Below are 26,113 nucleotides of genomic sequence, written 5' to 3' on the forward strand. Positions count from 1 at the left end.
AGCTTCGGTTTGACAAGTACAGCTAACCAGTGAGAAGGTCACAAGCCTGAATCCAGGCTTATAGCTACACTTTTAAGAAACAAAGTGGAAAAGGAGAGAAATCCACACAGTCAAGGGACCTAAATACATCAGGAACTGAACAGTAGCAGTGGTAGGGCTAGGAATTGTGCAGGAATTTCAAATCACCTGGGACATGCAAGTTGAAGGCAGGGAGTTGTCAAGCCAAATCAAACAGGAAGTAAAATATGGCAAGAACAACAGAGGAGCTACTTTTGGGGTCCAGTGTCTCTGGTTCAACTTCTTAAAGGACTAGGCTTCTCAGGGGGCAAGAAGTAACATGGGTCCTATAAAAGACTTTTATATATGGTATGGCATGACAACTTGAAACAAAATGGGATCTATTGAAATTTTTTAAATGAGTCCATTTGTGTATATATTTGATTTCACTGAGAGATATAAAGATCCCCAGACTTAAATTAGGTTAATATTAGCTAACTTAGATCAGTTGCTACAAGATTATTAATTGTCATCTAGCTTTGCAATTCACACAGAGGGCTGGCATTATTAGGCTGAGCTCCAATTAAACCATGTCCTAATTCTAACTAGGAATATTGGGGTTACTACCCACATCGGGTCTGAAATGTGAAATCTAACATTAATCCCTGAATTGGTATGCTAAAGACTGAACTCAGGATAACATTATTTTGTTTCAAGTTTTACCCCTAACCCTCCACCATGTTGGCCCATTCTGAAAATAAAAAATGTGATGCACTTAGAGTAGGGGAGACTTTGTCCTCAATTTCTTGCATCTAATTCTCTGCTAGAAATGAACCCCTTTCTTCCTTCCCCTTCTTTCTCACAATGTATTAAGCTGGAACCCCACTTCTTTAGGTGTTGGCAGGGTCATACTCCTTCTTGCAGGACTAATTTACCTAGAACCCGCAATTTCAGGTATCATCACTACCCAAAATCTTATGGTACCATGACAAAGCCACAGCAAGATCCTCTGTATATTAACACTGGGGTGGATAATAAGAGTTAAGCATTTATATAGTACTTATTTAATTAACTTACTTAATCTTCACATAACCCAATGAGTCAAGTACCATTATTCTCTATTTACAAGTAAAGAAGTAGAGTTTCAGTAATTTTCCCAAAGTCATATATATGATAAATATACCATCTTCATACCTAGACAGTCTAGCTCAGAGTCCATACTCTTGACAATTTCACTCTACTGCCTCTCAGAATGGAATTGGAATTTACAAGAACTCTTTGGGTTCTAACTTCTGCTGCTCACTAAGAGGTCAGAGGTCAGAGGCCAGCTCAAAGTAAAGTTAGATATATTCACCTGATCCTGGCTGATGGCAGAACCTTCTCCTCCCCACTTTGATCCACTTACAGAGGCCCTGATACATCATGTGAACAGGCCTGCAGGAGGTATAGCTTAGGAAAAGGTAATAAGTGTTAGTCTAATGGCAGAACTATAGCAAGCTTCTTGCCTTGTTTATCACTGCAAAGATGAATTGCCTTTGGGGGCTGCTCTCCGAGCCAATCTAGTGTAAACCAAAGGTGACTTGAATGTTAACGTTAGTTGGGGAAGATATAGTCAGGCGTAGCTAGGCTGACTGAATCTGGATGTTGTGAGTAAGCTCCAAAGAAAATTTTTGGTAAATAACTGATTAAAGACATATTGATGGTTGTGTGAGAGAGAAACAAAATAAAAGAAGCATACCTACTTTAGAATTGTATTTATTTTTTTATTATTTTTAAAATATTCATTTATTTTTGAAGTGTCTCTTTTTTTAATGTTAATTCATTTTTCAGAGACAGAGAGAGAGAGAGAGAGAGACAGAGAGACAGAGAGCAAGTGGAGGAGGGGCAGAGAAAGAGAGAGAAACAGAATTCCAAATAGATTCTGGGCTCTGAGATGTCATCACAGAGACAATGTGGGGCTCCAACTCATGAGCTGTGAGATCATGACCTGAGCTGAAGTTGGACACCTGATCGACTGAGCCACCCAGGCACCCCATTAAATGTTTATTTACTTTTGAGAGAGAGAAAGAGAGGGGGTCAGAGACATAGGGAAACATAGAATCTGAAGCAGGCGCCAGGCTCTGAGCGGTCAGCAGAATCTGATGTGGGGCTCAGACCCGTGAACCTCAAGATCATGACCTGAGCCAAACTCAGATGCTGCTCAACCAACTGAGCCACCCAGGATCTCTTCATTGTTTCCACTTAAAGGAAGGAAGGGGAGGAGAAAAGGAAAAAATGGAGGGAGAGATGAAGGAAGGAAGGAAGGAAGGAAGGAAGGAAGGAAGGAAGGAAGGAAGGAAGGAAGGAAGCAGGCAGGCTCAAAGTGGCTAAGTCACCTGCCTAAGATCTCAAACTTAAAAGGACTACAACCAGGTTTCAGACCTATGTCTTTATAGCCCCAAAACTCATGGTGATAACCACTAACATCTCTTGATTCCCCCTGCTGAATTTTTCCAGGCTACGTATTGAAAATTCAGTTATTTTCTGTCCTGCACGTTGCTAGTTGCTTCTTCACTGTCTGAAGAGAAATTTCTCACTGTTCTGACTCAGATTCAATTCCCCAATTCTCAGAGGGTTTCTAAGTCCCTTAATCTCTTTCAAACCCCCACTTAAAAAATGGGACAACGCTATTTTCCAGTTAACCTATTTCCCAAGAAGTTAGCTGGAGAAATAATGCATGTGAAGTGAAAAGAGAGGAACTCTATAGATGTAAGTTTCTATTATTTATTAGTGTGGTTAGTTTTTGCTTTCCTGGATTTTCTTCTCCTTTTCCTATTCCCTTTCCACAAGACAAGCCAGGGGCATGCAGTTTGATCTAGTATAGCTCTGAGTCATTACCAATAGTAGCACCAATAGTATCAGGTGTGTACCCTGGCTTGCCCTTTTCCTCCAGTGACATACCCAACCACCACCTAAATACAAGTGAGGACACTGAGGCAATATCACAAGGGTGGGTGACTGAACAGTATAAGTGCCTGAGACATAACTAGGCAAGGCTTAACTTGCAGGTTAATGACTAAGACAGGATATCTCTGAGAGCAACCTTGGAGGAAGTGAAAAACCTTGGCTCCTCTGCCTAACACTTAACAGAATGAACAGATGGCTACCTACCTAGCTTACCATCAGCCTCGCTCAAAACACTGGAAGAAAAAAAAAATGGCAGACTCATGTTTGGCCTAAATTCAATTTAACCTTGCTTTCTTGAACTCTCTTAAAAATAAAAATAATATTATCCTCACTTTACAGAAAACTGAGGCACAGAGATATTAACTAACTTGCCCATGGTCATTCAGCTGGTGATAGCAAGGCCTAGAGTCAAACCTGGAAGTTCACTTCCTATGTGGTAACTCTTCACAACTGCAAAACATTGGTTTCTGCTCCATATTAAAATTTGATAAGTCCCCACAAGTCTGTTCTAATTAATACAACTTCCCTCACTGATCCTTGAAAACTCACCATTAGTCTTTCATCTCTTTGGAGTCAAGTGTTAATATGCCTACTTGATCCGACTTTAAAATACAAGGTAGTACAACACTCTGCAGAAAATAGATGCTATCCTAAAGACCTCAGTTAAGCTAAGTTAAGTACCTCCATCCTTGGTACAGGAAAGTCGGGGTAGCCCACAGAGTGACACACAGAGAACAGAGATCTTAGAACCAAAGAGACTACTTCAATGTTTCTTTCTAGAATTACTTCCACTTGGAATAAGAGATAAAAATGGCTTGAACTACTAGTTATGAGGACTCTTCAGACTTCCATGCAGCAACCCAGCCACATATCTCTTTGCACTTAGTATAAAAGGCAAAATTAAATGACTCACCCAAACTTCAGGTCATCACCAAAACTCAAATGGATAATTGTATTATACTGATATTATACCATGCTTTATCATTTATAGAGTTTGTTTATATACATTAGATCATTTAATTTCCACCGAAAAAGGGAAGAGAACACCTATTGAGCAAATACCCATTGTGTGTCGGGCAAACGTGATAAGCTTTTATCTGTATTTTCTTGTTTACTTCTCACAGAACCAGAAGGACTGGTGGAATTTTCCTTTATTTATAGTTAAGTAAACTGAGGTGCAGAGTGACTCAGTGAAATTCCCAACATCAGACAGCTAGAGGGGAGCAAAGCTGGAATTCAAACCCAGGCCCTTTGACTCTAAATCCCTTGCCTTTGTACATTAGTCCATGATGCCACAAATCCCACGGACCCACAATGAGCATTTACAAAACTAACGGCTTTATTTATATAAATGCTCTCTGGAGATTGCATGAAAAATGGAGTCATTAGCTCACATCTCAAATGTGGTTTAGTCAATGTGTCCCATGCCATATAACCATACATACTTAATTCACTGATTCACTCCATGTGGTGCTATTCCTGGAAAGATTCATGTGGATACCATCTGCTCCTTTTTGCTAAGCCACCAAAGAGCTATAGTTTTAGCAGCACAGTTATATTTTCAACACTTAGGTACCGGAATTCTGAGCAAGCTGTCAATCTGGTTCATCAGGCTAAGGTGGGGCTAGTTTTTTTTCTGTAGTACATGGACCAAAATCTTGCATACAGCAGGTGATCAATCAATGTATACTATTTACTCCCTTCCCTCTACTTTCTTTCCATCAAGCCAAGATTCTCACTACTTCAAGCATATATCTTGCTATGTATACCATAAGGTACTGTTTACATTTTTTCCTCTTCTTATGTCATGAATCAATCATGGGCCCTCTCTTATTTACCTAACCAAATTCTATCCATCCTTCAAGGACAGACTAAAGCCCTAGACTCTCTATGAAAGTTTCCTCAATTCTGACTGCAGGTTTCAATCTATCTCCATCCTGCCTCCCATCTCCAAATTTTAAATCATCCATTAGTTGTTACTTCCATTTACAATGAATTATAAATGTTAAAAGAAAGGAATTATGTGAAAGCACTGAGCCTTGATGTTCTTTTTTTATGTTTTATTTATTTTTAAGAGAGAGGGAGAGAGAGAGAATGTGAGAGAGTAGGGTCAGAGAGAGGGGAGGGCATAGGATCCACAGTGGGCTCTGCCCTAACAGCAGCAAGCCATGAGATCTGGGGCTTAAACTCACAAACCATGAGATCATGACCTGAGCCAGAGTTGGGACGTTCAACCAACTGAGCCACTCAGGCACCCCTAAGCCCTGATATTCTTAATGAATATTAAGATGTGATACTTGCATCCCCTTGTGGAAACTGTAATTGTTTTGAGGAAAGGACCCTATTTCATTTCTTTACCAACCTCTCCCACCTACCTTCCCATCAATGCTTTACATGCAATATACTCAAAGGTGTTTGTTAATGGGTGTTTAGATCTTTGAAACTAGAGTCCCAGTAACAAGAGATAGGACTCATGAGAAACCCATGAGGTAACAGATTAGATGAAATGGGTGAAAAAGGGTAACTGCACAATGCCCACTAGTGACTACTCTTGTACCACACTAATGCTGTGGATGTGAGCATCTGGAACTTGTCATGCTATAGACTATGTTATTCTGAAACACACCATGTAAATTAAGGAAAGTAATAAACAAAAAGACTCTTCTATACCTAACATATGCTGGTCATTTATATTCATTTTCTAATGCTCATAACAAGACTATGAATTACATTCTATAATTATACTCATTATACAGATAAGAAAAGTGAGGCATGAGCCTGTAATGCAATTTTTTCAAGATACCTAGACTAATAACTAGTGGAGTCAAGACTCACTCTTCTTTTTTGCAGTTTAAGTTTTTTTTTTTTATTTTTAAATGTTTTATTTATTTCTGAGAGAGAGAGAGAGCGTGAGCAGGGGAGGGTCAGAGAGAGGGGGAGACACAGAATCTGAAACAGGCTCCAGGCTCTGAGCTAGCTGACAGCACAGAGCCCAACATGGGGCTCGAACCCATGAGCCATGAGATCATGACCAGAGCCTAAGTCAGACGCCTAACCGACTGAGCCACCCAGGCGCCCCAATTAAGTTTTTAATTTAATGTTAGTTAACATACAGTGTTATATACTGAGTCAACAAGTCCATCCATATAATTCTCTGTGTTCATTATGACAAGTGCACTTGTTAATCCCTATCACCTATTTCACACAACCCCCGTTCCCCTCCCCTCTGGTAAGCATCAATTTGTTCACTATAATTAATAGTGTCTGTCGGGGCACATGGATGGCTCAGTCAGTTAAGTGTCTTAGTCTTGATTTCGGCTTCAGGTCCTGATCTCACGGTTTTCAAGATCAAGACCCTTGTCATGCTTTGCGCTGACAACTCAGAGTCTGCTTGAGATTCTCTCTCTGCCCCTCCCCAACTCTCACACATGCATGTGCCCTCTGTCTCTTTCTCCTTCTCCCAAAATAAATAAATAAGCTAAAAAAAAAAAAGTCTGCTTCTTGCTTTGTCCCTCTCTTTCTTTCCCTCTGCTTGCTTGTTTTGTTTCTTAAATTCCACATACAAGTGAAATCATATAGTATTTGTCTTTATCTGACTTTTTTTTTCTTAGCATCATACTTCTAGTTTCATTCATGTTATGCAACATTTCATTCTTTTTAATGGCTGAATAATATATCTGGTAAATATATGCCACATTTTCTTTACTCATCAATTGATGGATACTTAGACTGCCTTCATATATTGACTATTGTAAATAATTCCATGTAAACATAGGGGTGCATGTATCCCTTTGAATTAGTGTTCTGATATTCTTTACATTATTGCCCATTAGCACAATTGTTGGATCATAAGGTAGTTCTACTTTTAACTTTTTGAGGAGCCTCCATACTGTCTTCCACAGTGGCTGCACCAGTTCACATTCTAACCAACAGTGCATAAATATTCCTTTATTTCCACATTCTCATCAACATCTCGTTTCTGGCATTTTTGATTCTAGCCATTCTGACAAGTGTGATGTGATACCTCACTGTAGTTTTAATTTGTATTTCTCCTATGATAAGTGATGATGAACATCTTTTCCTGTGTCTGTTAGCTTTCTGGATGTTTTATTTGGAGAAATGACTGTTCATGTCTTTTGCTCATTTTTGATTGGACTATTTGTTTCGGGGGCTGTTGAGTGTATCATTTCCTTATATATTTTGGATACTAACCCTTTATCAGATATGTCATTTGCAAATATCTTCTCTTACCCCATAGGTTGTCTTTTAGTTTTGTTGATTGCTTCCTTTCCTGTGCAGGAGCCTTGTATTTTGCTGTAGTCCCAATTGTTTATTTTTGTTTTCGTCTCCCTTACCTCTAGAGACATATCTAGAAAGAAGTTGCTATGGCTGATGTCAAAAATGTTACTCCCTGTGTTTTATTCTGAGATTTTTATGATTTAAAGCCTCACATTTAGGTCTTTTATTTATTGGATTGATTTTTGTGTATAGTGTAAGAAAGTGGTCCAGTTTTTCCAAAAGGTCATTCTTCTTGACTCCAAATCCATATGTTTGTTGTAACACCACTCTGTGTTGAGTAAGGAAGGTGGCACTGGAAGTGTTTCATGCTCTAACTTACATCCAACTGTACATTTAAGAAGTTGGAATGGCAGAAGGAAGCCTGGGATTTGATGAAAAGCTAAACACTCAAAGATCATGAAAAAAGCAAAATGGCATCCTAAGAACTTGCTAAATTTTTCAGATGAATGTGAAGGCCAATCTCAAAAGACTCACCCAAGGAGTTTCTAGGTGGCTCAGACAGTTGAGTGTGTAACTCTTGATTTTGGCTCGTGATCTCACAGTTTGTGGGTTAGAGCCCTATGTCAGGCTCTGCACTGACAGCATGGAGCCTGCTTGGGATTCTCGTTTCTGCCCTCTCTCTCTCTCTCAAAATAAAAAAAAAATAAACCTTAAAAAATATTCACCCAAACTAAACATTCATTTGAAGTGTCATGTTTTATCTTAGAAAGTTCATGTGGTTTTAATATTTTACTTTCTAACTATCTACTTTTTAAATATAAGAATGTCTGAAGTTATTTATAATAGAGTCAATATAACATCTCAGGTAGTTCTTACATGGCTATCAAAAGTCAGGCAGTTTATCACTCTGGAAGTAACCACAATCCAGTTGAGGGCTTATGTCACCAGCATAAATATGGCTGTCAGGGAATCAGGAAATTGAAATTTTACACCCAACAAGTTCAGTAACTCAAGGTGAAGAGGCAGTTCACTGAGCCTCTCTATTTATTTCTATATTTGAGGAATAAAGAGTGAAATAGATTACCTCTAAAAGTCTATATCTCATCAAGGATCTGATTTCATTTATCATAAATTTTGGTGGGAAATACTAAAAAGAAAGCAGGGATGCTATATAAATCTTCTTTCTGGATAACAATTATCTCTGCTTTTATCATTTAGATACAGAAAGTTAAAAGATATGATGTTAATAAAGCCATAGTAAAATAAGACAAAAGTCAAATTGGAAAAAAAATATCAATGATATAAAGTGAGTTTTAATGAATTGTTCAAAGGATGCTGTCTTGCACAATTTAGACCAAGTACCTCTAATTCCATTTATGATGATCTTGCTCTATATTTATAGTCTGTATTTTGTTTATCTTGTGAATAAGTTAATTTTATGGCCTCAAGATCATGAGATTGGTGGTAAAGAATTCTCTTCAATATTAGAAACTCAAAAAGATTTGAAGTGAAGCAAAGTAGTATCACCAAGCTCTTTCTTCTATCCTTGCCTTTCTCTATTTTCTAAACACCTATTTAGATTTTTTGTGTGTGTGTTACAGGAAATGTTAGGGAGAGAGACAGAGGATATATGAGTTTGGTTTACTGTTTTATCATTAGTAATCTATAATGTGGTCATGTTCATGTTAGATTGGAAGATATTTCAATACTTGTCTCTGAAACATGGCACTTGAGTTGGGTTGCAGAGGGAACAGAGTAGAAACACTTTACTTCAATTTCTCTTATTTTTAATTCTGATAACATCTATAAGTCTATCAATCTCCCCTTTACCTATTTTGTCTTCAAAATTAATATTATATTTGGAATTATTTTCATTGGGGAAAGATAGAGAAATAATAGATTAAAAAAAAAGTGAGTGGGGATTAGAAAAATAGAAGCTGGCTAACTAGTGCTAGCATTTGCTGATGCCAAAGAACATATTCTGCAGATGTGTTTGTATATTGTCATCGACCAGGCAATGAACTCTTTGTTCCACAGCAAAGAGCCTACAAATCTCTAGGTCTAAAATGCCAACCAGTACCTAGCCCCACAGCTGTCCTAGCTTCCCAGAGTGGCAATGGCTATGTCATTCTTGGTTTCTCAGTTTTCCGATGGTTCCCCTACCCCCAGTTGTTTTCTAAAGCAAGGGTTCTTCTTGCCAGTTTACCTCCTTCTGGGCTACAGATAATGATACAATTGTTTCAGAGTGAAGATGGAAGAGGTATACCTGGGAATGTGGGCTACAGGAGAGCGAAACAGTAAGAGAGAAAAATGAAATAGAAATAAGGCATAGACGAGGTTATTTTATGGTGCATGGGGACTCTGTCACTAAGTAGAGGGCAAAATGGTGGTTCGCAGCTGACTCTCCTCTTTACTCCTAGACCACTTTATCCATTGAAACTGTAAACACAGACACACGAGAACCTTCATTTGTTTTATAAAAGATTTCCTTAACCAACTGGAAATGCGATAACATCCTTATGAATATAATGTTTGCAACTTTGAATTTTATGACCCCTCCTTGCCCACTCTAACTCAACAAAAACATTTGCATGGTATGTTTTTATGTTCCAGGGTGAGCATCTGCTAATCTTGTACTTGGAGTCAGCAGACAAGGTGCCTTGGGCTGTTGTGTCACTGTGGAGCTTGGTCAGGTCACTTGACTCTCTAAATTATTTCTAAGTTTATATCCAGCTGTAAATAAGGATTGGATAATTCCTGATTTTAATATTAACCTAATTTTGAATATCAAAAAAGGGTAATAAAAGGAGTTTGGGATATGGGTCATCTGACTGATATGTAAGAACTTTCCCCTCACTCATATTATGATTTTAGCCAATTAGTTTAATGTCTCTCAAATTTCCTATTCATATATAAATGGAGATTATAAATTATTATTTATCAGCCTAATGTGTTCCTCTGGGAAGCAAATGGGATCATATATAAAAAGCCCTATGTGATTTGTAAAAGGATTTATTAGGAATATATTAAAAATTGGCAACACTAACAATGGCAACCCTTCTGTGCTTAGACATGGTGCTAAGGGTTTAACTCACATTATCTCATTTAAACCATGAACAAACTTAAAAAGATCTGTATAATAACTAATTTTACAGAGGATGAATCTGAGGACAAAAGTTAAGCCAGGATTCTGAACCTAGGTTTTTTAAAGTAGCTAAAACTCGGAATTTAAGCAAAAGCGCGCTAGAGTGAGCTTCTAGTCCTGCTAGGTTAAGTCTGACTCCTTAGTCACTTCTGATTCCAGCCATTTCAACTCTCTCACTTTTAACTTCCTTATAAATAATATGGAGATATTAAAATTTGCCTTGCCTACCTTGCTAAGGTTTAAAGACCAAGAATATAATTTGCAATGCTTTGGAAATTGTAACAAGATAGAGCAATAGAAGAAAGATAGTAGTAGCAGCCTAACAGAAGTCTCAGCAATAGCAATAGTGAAAGCAGTATATTTTAAAGATAAGAATTAGAAACTCCTTTGTTGTTAAGCATCTCCCTGCTAAGTAAAAACATCTAGCTGAAGTTTAAAGAAGTACAACATATCAAGTATTAGCTCATTAAAGTTTTCAAGGATTCGATATGTGTGTGTTTTTATTTTGTTTTGCTATTTGGAGGAGGACTGCTGTTATTAGCTCTGAACAACTGCCTAGTTTTCTACTCTGTAACAGAAATATTTTGGGTCCTATATTTGCAATTTCTGGAGTGGGTGGGGAAAGTGGGAGTGGCAGAGGATGGGCTTTACTGTGTTGTACAGTAACATATCTGCACTGATACTCATTGTGATGAATCTACATAAACATTTTACAACGGGCAACAGTGGGATAATGATAAGGCACCCTGTACCTGGCATTAATTTTTCATGAACTCAAAATGCCTATGCGCAGGAATCACAAGGCCAACGGTCAAAGAAAACGTAAACTGCAGAAGACAGGAGGATAAAAAGATAGCAAGTTCTTGCCTTTTGTTAAAAAACAAAAGTGACAATTTCATTCCACTTTACCAGAAATCTGCAAATGTTCGTGCAGTCCCAGGCTCTTGCAATTATCCAGGTCGCTTCTGATGTAGTTATTTTCCCTCCCTTAGGTTGAATATCTCTATAGATTAAGTTTCATCTTTGTTCCTTTACTAATAGGAATTCCATTAATAGCCTTGTTCATATTCTTCAGGAGGAAATAGACTAAAAACTGGGGTATTACTAGACAGAAATGTGAAGTGAGGCTAAGAGGAAAGAAACAGAGAAATGAATCCAACATGATTGAGGATGATGAGTCACGTAATATTTAGAATCCAGAAAGGACAAAACACACTTGGAACACCGTGAACTAGGACTGAAACTCATCATTGAGCAAATCCTATTTAGAGCTGACCTAAGCTTATGATGGCTCAAAGTCAACATCCAGGACCAGAAGCAGGGTCTGTGGAATTGATATAGGAGCCAAGGAGATAGGCTTTGAGGTGATATTTCAGACAAGAAGGATTATTCTACAATTATTGTCCCATTGCTGCTAACTTCTCACATTTTGAATATTCATAAGCCCATGTAGATTTATTTAGCAAACATCATAGTTAAGGAGCTGCATACAGTAGGAAGAAGAAGCACATGGTTTTGGCCTACAAGGGGTTTATGGTGTCATGTAAAAATAGGAGAAATCCTTCAAATTTCTATAATACAAAGCAGAACAATATCACAAGAGAAATAGGGGCAAAGAATCATGGTGGGTCTGGTGAAAGGCAGGTGGGATTAGGTTGAGAGGGCCTGGGTTCTCTCCTAGTCTTACCAGCTATATGATATTAAACAGGATACCTTACCCCACTGATCTAAAATGGAGATGATAATATTAGGGTCATTTTATGTTGGTATTGTGATGATTAAATGAGAAAGAATAGATTAAAGCCGTGCATGAGTACATTCTCTACTCTTATTTTTCTTCAGAGAGTGTATTATCAGGGTTGAAATAATGAGACAGAAGGCATATCATCTCTTTATGAGGTGTGAGAGAAGTCTTGTGGAAGATCATGTAAATTAAGCCTTGAATGATGGACCTTCACCTTTCAAGCCCAGTGTATTCAGCTGATTTGCTTGCCTACCATCCAGCTCTTGTTCTGCCCTTTCTCATATGGCTGTATCCTGTCCCTGGACCACTCGCCACTAACTGGTCCCTGTCTTAGCTAAGGTTCTTTGGTTGCAGAGAACAGAAAGCCATGTACAGTAGCTTAAGCAAAGTCTGAACTGTCAGGTTGAAAGGGCAGGAAGCACAGGAAGTTAGCCATCTGACGAACCAGAACTAAGAACTAGAGATTTTGAGGCACCCAGGAAGCCACAGGCAAGTCTCTGCCAGCTTCTCACTGTTCCTGTCAGCCTCATCTCTTTCAGCGTCTTTCTTAGGGACCATGTGGTTTCTCATCTCCTTTTCTCTTTCTATATTTGTTTCATTCTATTATACCTGTGCATAAGGTTTCTCTGCTTCTCTAGGCACATGTCCTCACTTGTGGGCATAGACAGGTGTTAACCTGTAGGCCAGGCCACATGTAGCAGGGGTAATTAAGCTAGGTGTCTGAAAGTCATCTCTTTTTCCACTAGAGATTCTCATCAAAAGCTCCAGTGCCTTACCCTGAGACTGATTTAATCAGTGATTCTTTTCTGATTGATCCAAAGGATTCCTGACTTTAAATGAATGACCTAACTCTTACCCTTGTTGTTCCTGACCTTGTTGTCCCTGATGCTCAGAGAGGAAGACCAGGGCTTGGGGAAAGTTGATAACCAGTTCTCATTCCATACTGTCTTTTTTATGCCTCAGTGCCTTTGTTCCTACTGTCTCACCCTTTCTTATCTCCTTCCCTTGTTTTAAAACCATCTCAAGAATTCTCTCTTCTTTGCAGTCATCCTTCATCATCTTTCCCCTCCATTCCAGGCAGACGGATCACTCCCACCCTCCTGCATCTACTTTGGTCTGTCCATCCCTTGATTACTGTTCCTACCGCAACTGTTTTAGTCTCAGTGGTTTTCTCCCTATTCTAGTGAACCCATTAAGAAAATTCATTCTGGAGCCACATAACTAGTTTCAGGGCCTGGTCTTTCCATTTACTAGCTATGTGATCATGGGAAAGTCACTTAACCACTGTAAACTTTGTAAAATGGAGATGATGGTGCCCACATCAGAGAGTTGTTGATGGAATTGAGTGAAATAATATGTGGAGTGCTTACAACAGTACCCAACATAAATACGGTCACTTTTATACTACAAGTACCAAGCCCAGGATGTGTCAGACAGGACATACTGATTGTTTACTAGGGAAATTTACATGTATTTTAAGACTACAAAATATTTGGGAAAGAATATTTTATTTCATTTACTTTATTTGTAGAGGCTTTGCAAAAATATCTGCAGCTGCTATACTATTATGGTAATAGATGTGTACCTGTGTACACATATGTGCAATATTCAGTTACAAGTATGAGAAATGCTATGAACCACACAGGATAGTATTAAAGTGTGCAATACGGATATAAATGTAATTGTTTATGTCACGTTCATCTCCTCCCCTAGAATGTAAATGCCCTCAGGGCAGGCTTAAGCTTGTCCTATTTATTGCTATATGCTCATTCCTATTACATAATTTATGATAAGGTAGTTAATAAATATTGGTTGAATGAATGAGCATATGGAAGAATGAACGATGTTTATGCAATTAGTAAGTGCCTTTACTGTTACCTCCACTTCAATGTTCTCTTCTTCCATCAACATTGCATGCCTATATTCTACTTAACCTTCAAAATCTAGCTGATAACCTTCTGTGAAACTCATCCCTTTCCTTAATTCTTAGGGTAATTTATGAGTACTTAGGGCACTCAACACTTAGTATCTGGTGTGAGAATCATCTGTGTATGCATTTGAAAATATTCCTTATGAACAAAATTCCATGTAGGTTTCATCAGGGTTCTCCTAACTGAATCATCTCAGTATCTCTCCCACTGCTTGGCAAGCTGTGTGACATTCACATTAGAGAAAATTCAAACCTGATGACTAGTAGTATAAGGAAAATCAACTTTGTACATTGCAGCAAAAAACAGTGGGACACCATTTGGGCAAGAGGTAATGGAGTGTCTCTTCCAAAGTGACTGGGTGTCATAAAAGTTGAGGTGCACCTTTAGGTCCTTATCTTGTACCTAGGACCCTGCCTGGAACATAACAGGGTCTCAATAAAATATGAGTGATGTGAATGAACTAATCGAGAATGGAAACACAGGTCGGTCTCTATGAAAAGAACTACTAATCATAGGACTGTTTTTACAAGCATACCCATTCACTTGAATAATAAAACAGCAAAACCTTTGATTTGTCTGAACCCCAAAGATACTGAACATCTATAAGGATGCACTTACAGCTCCAATGATGGAACCCATTTATAGGACTCAAAAGAGAGCAGTCATCCTTCACCCATCCAATAAATATTTACAGCTTACATTGCCTGGCACTTATGCTAAAGATAAAGGGAATTCTGTGTTGCTGTTTTATACCCAGGGTTCTTGGGTCAAGTAGATGAATTCATTTGAGATTCCAGATTTGATCTCCACCTCACCATTACAAGGCATGATCTGTTATGTGAGATCAAAATATTGAGCTTTTATGTTTATTTTACTTTTGAGAGAGAGAGAGAGAGAAAGAAAGAGAGAGAGAGAGAGAGAAGGGGATGGAGCAGAGAGAAAGAGGGAGACACAGAATTCGAAGCAGGCTCCAGGCTCCAAGCTGTCAGCACAGAGCCCAATGCGGGGCTCGAGCTCACAAGCCAAGAGACCATGGCCTGAACCGAAGTCGGTTGCTTAACCAACTGAGCCACCCAGGTGCCCCAAAACATTGAGCTTTTAAAGACTTCATAGTTTGTCTTCTCTGTTGGTGTGGTCCATTTCGGACAGTTACACTATTCAAGTATCAGCTGCTTTAAGTTTCTTTCACCAAGATAAACTTCAGGCTGTATGAGCAGATTCTCTGGGGTTGGTTATATTATGATTTGAGATATTATGTCAGGTTTAACTATTAGTTCATAGAAGTATACTGACTGAAAAACTCTTTGCTTTCTATGGCTTATTGTGTGTCTGAGAATTGATCTAGACTTTTTAGGTAGCTCTGCAATTTAATGATGTGCTAGAAATACACACTTACAGGACATGTACAAGACAATATTTACCTGCTGGTGAAACATCAGGTCAGGTTTCCTAAGATAGCTACATAATATGTGTTTATATTTCCTACGCATTATTCATTTCCAGTATTTCATTTTAAAAGAAAACCAAGTGTGTTTTCAAGGATGTAATTAATTAAATCTATATATTTTGTATTTCCTCAATATGCTTAATACATCATGGCAATATATGTATTTTTAGAAGTTATTTGTATATTCCAAATAAAATGAAAGATATAATTAGGCCAGAATGCCATATATCACTGTTGGTATATGTGTGTGTAAATATGTGTGTATCTTTGTTATGTATGAAATACATTATTACTGTGTTTAAAAAGTGCATAAAGTATGAACTAAATTAAGTCCTTTTTCTGAGATCTAAATTACATGTTCTGACAAAAAAACTAAGGCTCAATTTAAACAGATTTATCTCCAGGTGATAGTAATATTTTAATAACAGTCATGTTTTCTAAAAGTAGTCCTCATTAAATTATGATACAAGAATATATTTAATGCAAGACTTGGAAAAATTTGAGAAGATTTGAGAGATTGACAAATTCTTGATGTCTTCTAAAATAAAATAATTTAGAGGACTCAAAATGAAGCAAACCTGAAAAAAATCTGGACATATTTGTGTATATGTACAGTGGAGGAAATTGGGGACGCTAGAAGGGAAGAAAAAGTGGTCCATGGACTATGGGAACTAAATCCAAGACTACTTTTTTGCAATAAGGGTCTGGCCCATGCATCAAAACACTGCTGCTCCCAACATAACTCCATTTCAATGTTTTAGTCAAGTTTTAAGGTTTTCTCCAGTTGGATTTAAATAGAAATATTTTTATGAGGTCAGTATAGACAAAGCTGTTGATGAAAACTGCCATGTACTAACTGGAAATGCTAGAATTGGAAATTTGCTATTTGATTTCATTTCTCAAGTGCTCACCAAGCACTCTTTGCTGTGTTATGCACTGTGCTAGACACTGGCGATAGATGCATCCCATATTCAGAGAGTTCAAGACAGGACAATAAGAAAACAAATAAATAAATGTTAGTTTCTTCCTTCAACTTCCTTTCATTTTCTCTTTCACTCCAAGAAATGACAATGTAAGAGACAGAAGAAAGCACATATAATAAAATAGGTTAGGTAATAAATTGGAGGTGCCTGCAAGGAGCTGAGAAGAAAGAAAAGAACTGGGTGGTTAGAGAAAGCTCCACAATGAGGTGATACTAGCTTCAAAAAGAATATCATAATCTCCTTGACAAAACAAAGGAAGAAGAGTTTAATAAAGACAGGAGAAGCAAACTATACACATCAAATTCCAGCTTAAGGTAGAATCATTATAACTTAATCTGTTGTAGAGAGATTTTCACCATTAGCTATTAAATTCCCTGCAAAAATTATGCCTTTAATAATCAAGATCCATTTACAGAGGTCCAACTAGAAAAGAATACTCCATGAGAAGAACTCTAAATGTAGCACAGTCTTAGAAACATTTAGGTGATTCCCGAGTTACAGAAAAAATATAATAGCACCGAACATGAGTCAGTTGAAAATAACTTCAACTTCAAAGAAGATTTATTCCAACTATTGATAGAGGTATGTCTCTTAAGTTTCTATGTCAGAAATAATGGTTTTCATAAGGTTTTCAAGATACATTTTAGCAGAGACTAATTGTTAAGAGTTTCCTTTATTCTTAATCCTTCAAAACAGATTCAACTAAAGAATAAAATATTTTAAAACTCTTCTTCCAAGTCCCATTTACCTCATCTCAGCCTATCTGATGTAGCTAGCCTGGCTCTTCTTGTTAAATAATTATAAGCACAAACATTATTTCTGTAATATATAATACAATACACTGACTTATTAATTCATTCTATATATCTATATACTTCTACCAGTTATATTTATAAGTTTCTAAAGAGTGCATCACTGCTTTACTAAAGGAACAGTCATGCTTTTCAAGAGAGATTTTATGGTAGATTTCACTTGAATAAATAACCAAAATGTAAGAACTTTGGATTCTTGATCTGTGTATCAAGCCCACTGCAAAAGATATTCAAGCCATTCTAAGGAGTTCTGAGAGAATCAGACTAGAAATACATACAGCAAGTTGTATCAAATATTAATATGAGAAATAGCAATCTTGCTTCCTTTCTTTAGTACATGTTACTTTTGGAAACTACTATCTTAAAGAGGATGAGTTTATTTGGACCACTGTTTACTCTTTCTCATTGATCAATGTCTGGCCATATTAAGAATTCAGACTACATACAGAGCAAGACAGAGATATATTTATCCCAAACAAAAGCTACAGAGAAGATACCTTATCTTTAAATGCATATAATACATGCCATTTATCTACAGCTATAAAAGGAAAAAGAAAAAGGAAAAAAAAATTTAGGAAAATAAAAGGAAATTTTCCTTACCGGAATGAAGGCATGTTGCATAGCTTGTTCACATTGTTTTAAGGAAGCAATAGTATCCCACAAAAGCTGATAATTTTCAGCCCGGGAAGCACTTGGCCGTTGCATAGCGAAAGCTAGTAACACTCAAACTGAGCTCAAAGAACCCAGTTGAAGAAGGAAAAAACCCTGCAGATCTGTTACATAAACTTCTTAATTAGATCTGCTACACAAACTGCTATCTTAAGACTTTAAAAAAAAGTTAATCAGAACATTTCTTTTGGGGGATAACTGGGCATGACTTGAACAGAGACAGATGTTTTCATTGGGAAGGATTTTCGTTCCCACACTTGTGAAAAGCAATCCCATCAATGTTCCCCTGTCTTCACACGGGTCTGGCGAAACTGCACATACCATAAGTGTGTGGGGGGAAAGAAGTAGGAGGGAAAGAGATGTGAAAAAATATTTCTACCAGAAGATTTGGGTGGCAGGCCATGAAGGTAGAATTTGAGTAGCTTGTGAAAAGTAGTAAAATTAATGGGAGTGGGTTACATACACCCATACATGTTTATATGCAGGTGTCTATACTTGTCTGCTGTGTGAGAAATACAGTATATACATTCATTCTCACAGTGTTATTTAATATGTCCAACTCTCTTCTCACTTCAGTTAAGAACTAAACATGACATAATTTTCATCTATGGAGCACTATTACCTATTAACCACAGAGTTGTGTCCCTGGAAGTATCCCTAAAGACCAGCCAGAAGGTTCTTAAGTATAAAATGTAGTCAATTATTTATCTTGAAATATAAAAGCAGTTAGAAGACCTTTCTGTTATTTTATGTAGTGGAGAACAGTCACATTTATTTGCTATTCTAAGTAGAATTTTCATAAATAATGCCAGGAGAATTGAGCCTTTAAATAGTCTTGGGACCAGAGAGCGGCCTGCACAGAATTGGAACGTTTTAATTCCAAAGAAACTGGCTGTACATTTTAACAACAGTAAGACTAGTATAAAGTACTAATAAATATAGTGACACATTCTGAGTGTTTCTTCACCTAATCAGGAGCCCACAAAGTAAAGTGAGGCTCCACTAGCCCCTAGTCTTTAGTGGAATTGGTGAGTTGGGGATAATGCATAGTGAAAGAAAGTGCTGAGAACTCAGAAGTTCCAAAGGAATCTGTACTCTAGAGCTACTTACAGAGCCAACAAGGAGGAAATTTATTCAAGTATTTCTAGAGGTAACGGGTAAACTGAGGGCAATACATAATATAATGAATAAAGTGTGCTTTTAATCGACCTAGAAAATTTAAGGAGTACAAAACAAGTACAAATTATAGGAAACAGTTTGATGACATAAATGAAGAATTTTTGCTGTATTATTTTTAGAAGAGCTACATGATTTGGGTTACCTAGTTTTTCTCCATTTATGTCTTGGTGATGGCATATTAGCTCATGATGATGACCTTGTGGTATGTAAACCTCGAAGGATGAACGTTTTCTTCCTATCTCAATTATTTTTCAATTTTTAATGAAGGGATTGGAAGTAGAATTGATCTTCCAAAATTTCTACCTGGGATAATTTGTGGGAAGATTATTTTTCCTTAATATATCATGTGTACACACCATAAGGCTATTGCCATTAGTTTGTTTTTCAATATCAATTCAACCAACCTTCTCTTTTTCTCATTCATGGTGTTCTTCTGTTCAGCTCACACCCACAGTCCCTCCTCTGCCTTCATTCCTGCCCTTATACTCTCCCATCTGCCCCAGCCACATGCTTCTTCCTCATGCACTGTCGACCAGTCAGCCCACAAATTTCAGAAAATATTCCTTCCCTAGTAAATGTTCGGTATTTCTCAGCTAACAACAGGAAAATAAAAAGTTGCTTTCCAAGTTATCCTCCAAAATTTCAGCCAATACATTTTGAATCCCTTGAGAAAATGTTCACCATTAACCCAGCCTCGAGCTGAATCTTCTATCCTACCTTGCATTTCTTCTACCTCTTGTTTGCCAGGTCCCTTCCTTCTTTCATTAAAGCAGCGTGTCTGTAAAGATCCTCCTTCCCTTACTCTTTAGAAACAGGGTAGATAATCTTCAGTGGACATGTAGAAACTCTACATAAAAAGTGACCTTGGAATCATTCATTCATTCATTCATTCAATAAGCATACTAAGCATCTCTCATATATACTTTTTTATTGTACTATGAACAAATGAATAAACTGAATGTGAATCTCTCTTTAAGGACCTTAAAGGCCAATTGAAGGGATGATACATGGGCACAAAAAACAAAAATCCACTTTAGAAAAGGGTTAATGCCATAAAAGAGGAAGCACAAACTACTCACAAAACAATGGAAAAAAAAAAACCTATCCAGGGGAAAATTAGGGCAGCCTTGTGGAAGATTTAGTACTTTGCTAGAGCTTAAGTTAGGGTAAAATGTGGACATGCAGAGATAGAAAAGGGACATTTCTGAGGAAGGAAAAGTAGAATAAAGGCAGAGGGTGGGAAATTAGAGGCCATTAGTAGTTAGTTTGGAAGGAATATGACACTGAGAGAGTTTGATAATAAAATTTATACTGGAACTAAAGCTACTCTTAAATGCAAACTCAGTAGCTTCTTATTGCTAATGCTAACCAATCTTAGCTCTAACCAATTTTTAGAGCATTGATATGCATAAATTCAGTGAAACTCTTCTTAAGCCTCATAAGGTTGTAAATTAATTCCATAGATTTATCCTCCACTTTTTAAATATTTAGTTATTTTGAGAGAGAGAGAGAGAGAGAGAGAGAGAGAGAGAGCGAGCGAGCAGGAGAAAGGCAGAGAGAGAGAAACCTAAGCAGGCTTGGTGCTGCCAGCGCAGAGCCTGATAAAGGACTCAGGCCTCCATCTCATGAACCATGAGATCATAGCCTGAGCCAAAACCAAGAGTGGGATGTTAAACCAGACTGAACCACCAGGTGCCCCTCCCCCATTTTTTAAGTAGTTGCATTGGTATACTTTTGGAAGCTTTAGGTGTCTCAGTGATTTAGGTCGTGTTATATACTTACTTACTTATTTAGTTTTTATTAAACATACACATGTTTTATACTCATGCCCAATCAGTCTTTTTATTTTTTTTAAGAGAGAGAGAGCAAGCGAGCATGGGGGGAGGGGGAGTGCTGCTGAGGGGAAGAGGGTGTATGGGAGGTGTAGAGGGAGAGACTCTTAAGCAGCTCCATGCCCAGCCCAGAGCCCGACACAGGGCTCAATCTTATGACCCTGAGATCATGACCTGAGCAGAAACCAAGAAATCAAGAGTCCAACACTTAACCAGCTGAGTCACCCAGGCACCCCTAGTCTTATAAATTCTATAATCTATTACCTTCAATATTCAAGTGGAGTACATTGTGCATCTTACCTGATCAAATATTTGACTTCAACTGGGCTTAGTTAATAAACATATATTGAGCTCTACTATATGCTCAGCACAGTGCTGGAGACAAAGAATGCAAAGATAAATATATTTCAATACCTCTGTTTCCTTTCAAATACTTTTCATTGTGCATTTGCCCCTGCTCACAAAGATAGAGTGCACATATTTTCATCCTGTTAGCATAATGCCTGATATATAATGGCTACCAAATTTCCATTAAACACTCAGCTATTAGGCCATATCTCCATCATATCTAAATACATTGCCATGTTATAAATTAGATTACAGACCTAAGAATGTCTAAAAAATACTTTTAGTATGGTGAAATTACCATGGTATTACCATGCCCACGCAATTCTGCATTTGAATGCTTTCTGTTGGTGGTTGGCTTAAATATGACTTCATGACAATTGTGTTTCATGTTAGAATAGAGTAACAGAGCTTGGATTTATAGTCCAGTCTGAAACAACTAAAAAACAGGACAAAATAGATGAGACAATGAATTTCAAATATGGACACCAGCCAACAAAGAACAGTAAGATTTGAGAGACAGGAACGAACAATGTAAGTCCTGTGACTGCCCCATCTACAGCCCTGAATATCCATGTCACACTGAAGGGAGGGGAAATCCAGTTGAAACTCAATTAACTTTCTGAGTTTAGAAGATAAAGTTGTTTTTTTGAAGAGACTAAAGTGACAAGTAAAAATAGAGACATCTATAATTATAGTTGGAGATTTTAATACCCTAAATAATTAATAGTATACACAGTTAGAAATCTGTAAAGATATAAAGACCTTTACAAATGAATTTGAACTGAGGTACCTTTAGAGAACACCCAGCAACAGCAAAATGCACATATTATTTTTAAAATACTCTTGGAACATTTACTAAAATAGAACATATTCTGAACCATAAGTCGAATTTCAATAAATTTAAAAGGAATCACGTCAAAAAAAAAAAAAAGTATATTCTATGACCATAGTGAAATTAAGTTAGAATCAAAGTAAAACAATCTCTAGAAACTCCTAAAATATTTGGAAATTAAATAAAACACTTATAAGTAACCCACTGGCTAAATAACAAATAAAGAAATTAGAATGTATTTTGAACTGAATGAAAATAAACCATAACATACTTAAATTTATTGGATATCCTTAAAGCCAAAGTTAAAAGAAGATATAGAGCATTAAACACCTATTTTGAAGAATAAGAAAAAAATAAGATCTCAAATTAGCAATATCAACTTGCATTCTTCAAAACCAAAAAAATATAGCAACAACACAAGAGGAAAAAATATAGGAACAACACAATAAAAGAAAAAGCGAAAGAAAGGAAATAAACAGGATCAGAAGAGAAAGTAAAGAAAATCAATAAAATGAATAGCTAGTTCTTTGATAGTATCAATAAAGTTGATAATCTTCTAGCAAGACCAACGAGGGGAAAATGAGGAACGAAATAAACTATCAAAATCATGAATGATAGAGGCAATAGCATCACTATAGATCTTATAGCTGCCATGAAAGTGTCAATAAGAAAATCTCAAAAAATTTTATGTCAACAAATTTGACACCTTAAATGAAGTAGATGAATTTCTTGAGAGAGATACCAATTCTCACTCAAGAGAAGTAAGTAACATAAATAGCTAACCCATATAATTATTTAAAATACTGAGGGGCACCTGGATGGCTAAGTTGGTTTAGCATCTGACTTCGGCTTAGGTCATGATCTCATGGTTTGTGGGCCAGTGCCCTGCAATGGGCTCTGCGCTGACAGCTCAGAGCCTGGAGCATGCTTCAGAGTTTGAGTCTCCCTCTCCTGCTCCTCCCTGGCTCACACTGTCTCTCTCTGTCTCTCGACAATAACTAAACATTAAAAAAATTAAAGATATTGAATTTGTAATTAAAAACCTATCACTGAGAAACTCCATACCCAGATACCTTAACTAATGAATTCTACCAAGCATTTAAGGAAGAAATAACAATGCTATACAGACCCTTTTAGAGAACTAAAGGAGAAAGAATACTTTCCAATTTGTTTTTTGGGATCAGATTACTCTAGTACCAAACTCAATGAAGATATTACCAGGAAAGCAAATACTCATATGCCCTTGTGAATTTATATGTGCAAAAATTCTAAACAAACTTTAAGTAAATTAATTCCAACAATATATAAAAAAGAGAATTCACCATGACCAAGTAGGTTTAATTTTTGAAAACAATACAATTCATGATATTAATTTTTTTAAATTTAGCACAAAACACAAAAAGAAGGACATGATCATCTCAATAGGCACAAGAAACACCATTTTACAAATTTCAATATCTATTCTTGGCTTAACAGAAATAAAAACAAAACTTTTAGGACAAGATAAAAATGTCTTTTCTTTTCTTTTTAAAAATGTTTTTCTAAATTCATTTATTTTGATGGAGAGCATACTAGCCAGTGGGAGAGGGGCAGAAAGAGAAGAAGAGTGAAAATCCCAAGCAGACTCCATTCCTTCAGTGTAAGAGTCTTACATGGGGCTCAGTTTCACAAACTATGAGATCATGACCTGAGTTGAAATCAAGAGTCAGATGCTTAGCCAACTGTGCCACCCAGGTGCCCCCAGGAGACATTTTTTTCTTATCACTTATATTCATATTGTCTGAGAAGTTCTAGACAGTGCAACAGGTCAAGAACTAAACATTGGAAAGGGAGAAATAAAAGTGTCTTTCTTTCCGTATGGAATATTGTCTAGTAGACAATTTGATGGAATCTAAAACAAACTTGAGAATTTATAAATGAGTTTAGCAAGGTTGCAGAATACAAGAGCAACATACAAAGATTAATTGTATTTCTCTGTATTAGCAATAAATAAATGGGAATTGAAATAAAAAATATCATTTATAATAAGATGAAAATACCAAATACTTGGGGATAAACTGTATAAAAAAAATGTGCAAGCCATGTGCACTGAAAACCACAAACCTTTCCTGAGAGAAATTACATATAAGTAGAAAGATATACCATGTTTCTGGATAGGAATACTCAATATTGTTAAGATATAATTTTCTGAAAATTGATTTATAAATTCAATGCAATGTAATCTCAATTTAAAAAAAAACCTCTGCATTGTTATTTGTTTGTTTGCTTATTTGTCCTGGAAAAACCGCTCAGCTGATCCTAAAATTATATAGAAATTCAAAGAATATAGAATAGCCAAAACAACTTTGAGAAGGAAAAATAGAATTATACAGAAAATACTACCTGTTTTCTAGTCTTATTATAAAGTTAAGGTAATCAATGCAGTGTGGCATTGGCATAAAGATAAATAAACATACCAAGAGAACAAAATAGACTCCAAGAATTTGACTCACACATCTATAGACAACTGATTTTCAATATAAATGCAAAAGGAATTCAATGTGGAAAAGGTAATCTATTCAACAAATGATGTTGGAACAAGTGGATATACAAATCCAAAATAGCCAACTTTTATGTATGTCTCTCTTTACAAATTAACTCAAATTAAATTACAGACCTAAATGTAAAACCTAAACTAAACTAGAAAAGGAAAATATTTGTGACTTTAGATTACATACAATAACAAAAGCACAACCACAAAAGAACAAACTGATAAACTGGATATCATCAAAATTTAAAAATGTCCATTCTTTGAAAAACACTGTGAACACAGTGAAAAGACAAGCCCCAGAATGGAGGTAAAACGTACAAACCATATATCTAATAAAGAATTTGTGTCTAAGATACATAGAGAACTCTCAAACTCAATAAGGAAACAAACAATCCAATTAAAAATGGGAATAACATTTAAAAGACTTCACCCAATGAAAATATACATATATCAAATCAATATGTAAAAAAAGATGGCCAACATCATTATTTAGTAGACAAATGAAAACTAAAAACACAGTAAGACACCACTACATTCCTATTAGAATTGTTAATATTAAAAAAGAGAGAGAGAGAGAACCTAGAATTGGTGAAGATGTGGGAGACTGGAACTCTCCTGCATTGCTGGTGGGAATGCAAATGATACAAACCTCTTTGGAAACAATATATGGGCTTTTGTTGTTTTGTTTGCTTTTTTTTTTAAAGTTAAACATACACCTACCATATGGTTAAACTATTCTACCCCCATGTATTTACCCAAGAGAAATGAAAGCATATGTCTATTCAAAGCCTTGCACACAAATATTTATACCAGCTTTATTAGTAATAGTGAAAAACTGGAACAACATCAGCAGATAAATGGAAAACAAATTGTGACAGATGAGTGAAAAGGAATAAACTACTGGTATATACAATACTCGAATGAATTTCAAAATAATCAAGCTGTATCAAAGAAAACAGAAAAAGTACATATTGTATAATCTCACCTAAATAAAATTCTAGAAAATGCAAACTAATCTATAGTGACAGAAAGGAAAACCTGGGAATGAGGGTAAAGAAGGTTGGGGGAGGAAGTTGGATGGAGAGTTTACATGAGGAAACTTTTAAGGGTGATATAGATACATTCATTATCTTGAATGAATGGTTTCATATGTCAAAATTTATCAAATTCTACATCTTAAATATCTTCAGTTCATTGGATTATACCTCATTGAAGCTATTTTTAAAAGGTTCTTTAAAAGTTCCTAGAAGAACCATCAGAAAGTCTCACTCTCTTGGGTTTTATCCCAAGTGATAAGCTCTGCCACTATTTAATGTTATAAATTTATAGTTTTATCCATCTCCTATAGGCAGGGAGAGGATTAGAAGCAATGAGTTTCTAGCAGGAAGGGAAATAAAACATACAGATAAGCTTAACAAGAGGAAAGGGCTGAAATTTCCTATCTGGGGGCCTTACTCTTAGTTAAGATTCTTGCCCTAA

The 26,113-nt window shown here is 36.5% G+C and overlaps 1 protein-coding gene across 9 annotated transcripts in view; it reads right to left on the reverse strand.

Annotated features, from left to right (window-relative positions):
- DLG2 (discs large MAGUK scaffold protein 2) overlaps nucleotides 1-26,113 on the reverse strand; it is a 1,377,464-nt gene that overhangs the window by 718,042 nt on the left and 633,309 nt on the right. For 2 of the 9 annotated variants that reach the window (XM_077776207.1, XM_077776204.1), the window contains exon 1: nucleotides 17,845-17,949. The exons of the other annotated variants lie outside the window; for them this stretch is intronic. In XM_077776207.1, the coding sequence (XP_077632333.1) occupies nucleotides 17,845-17,949 (105 nt within the window). Of the gene's footprint in view, nucleotides 1-17,844; nucleotides 17,950-26,113 lie in introns of those variants that run through there. 9 annotated transcript variants of the gene reach the window in all.

The sequence above is a fragment of the Crocuta crocuta genome, unplaced genomic scaffold (genome assembly GCF_008692635.1).
Source record: "Crocuta crocuta isolate KB4526 unplaced genomic scaffold, BGI_CrCroc_1.0 scaffold332, whole genome shotgun sequence".
In the NCBI taxonomy this organism is placed as follows: Eukaryota; Metazoa; Chordata; class Mammalia; order Carnivora; family Hyaenidae; genus Crocuta; species Crocuta crocuta.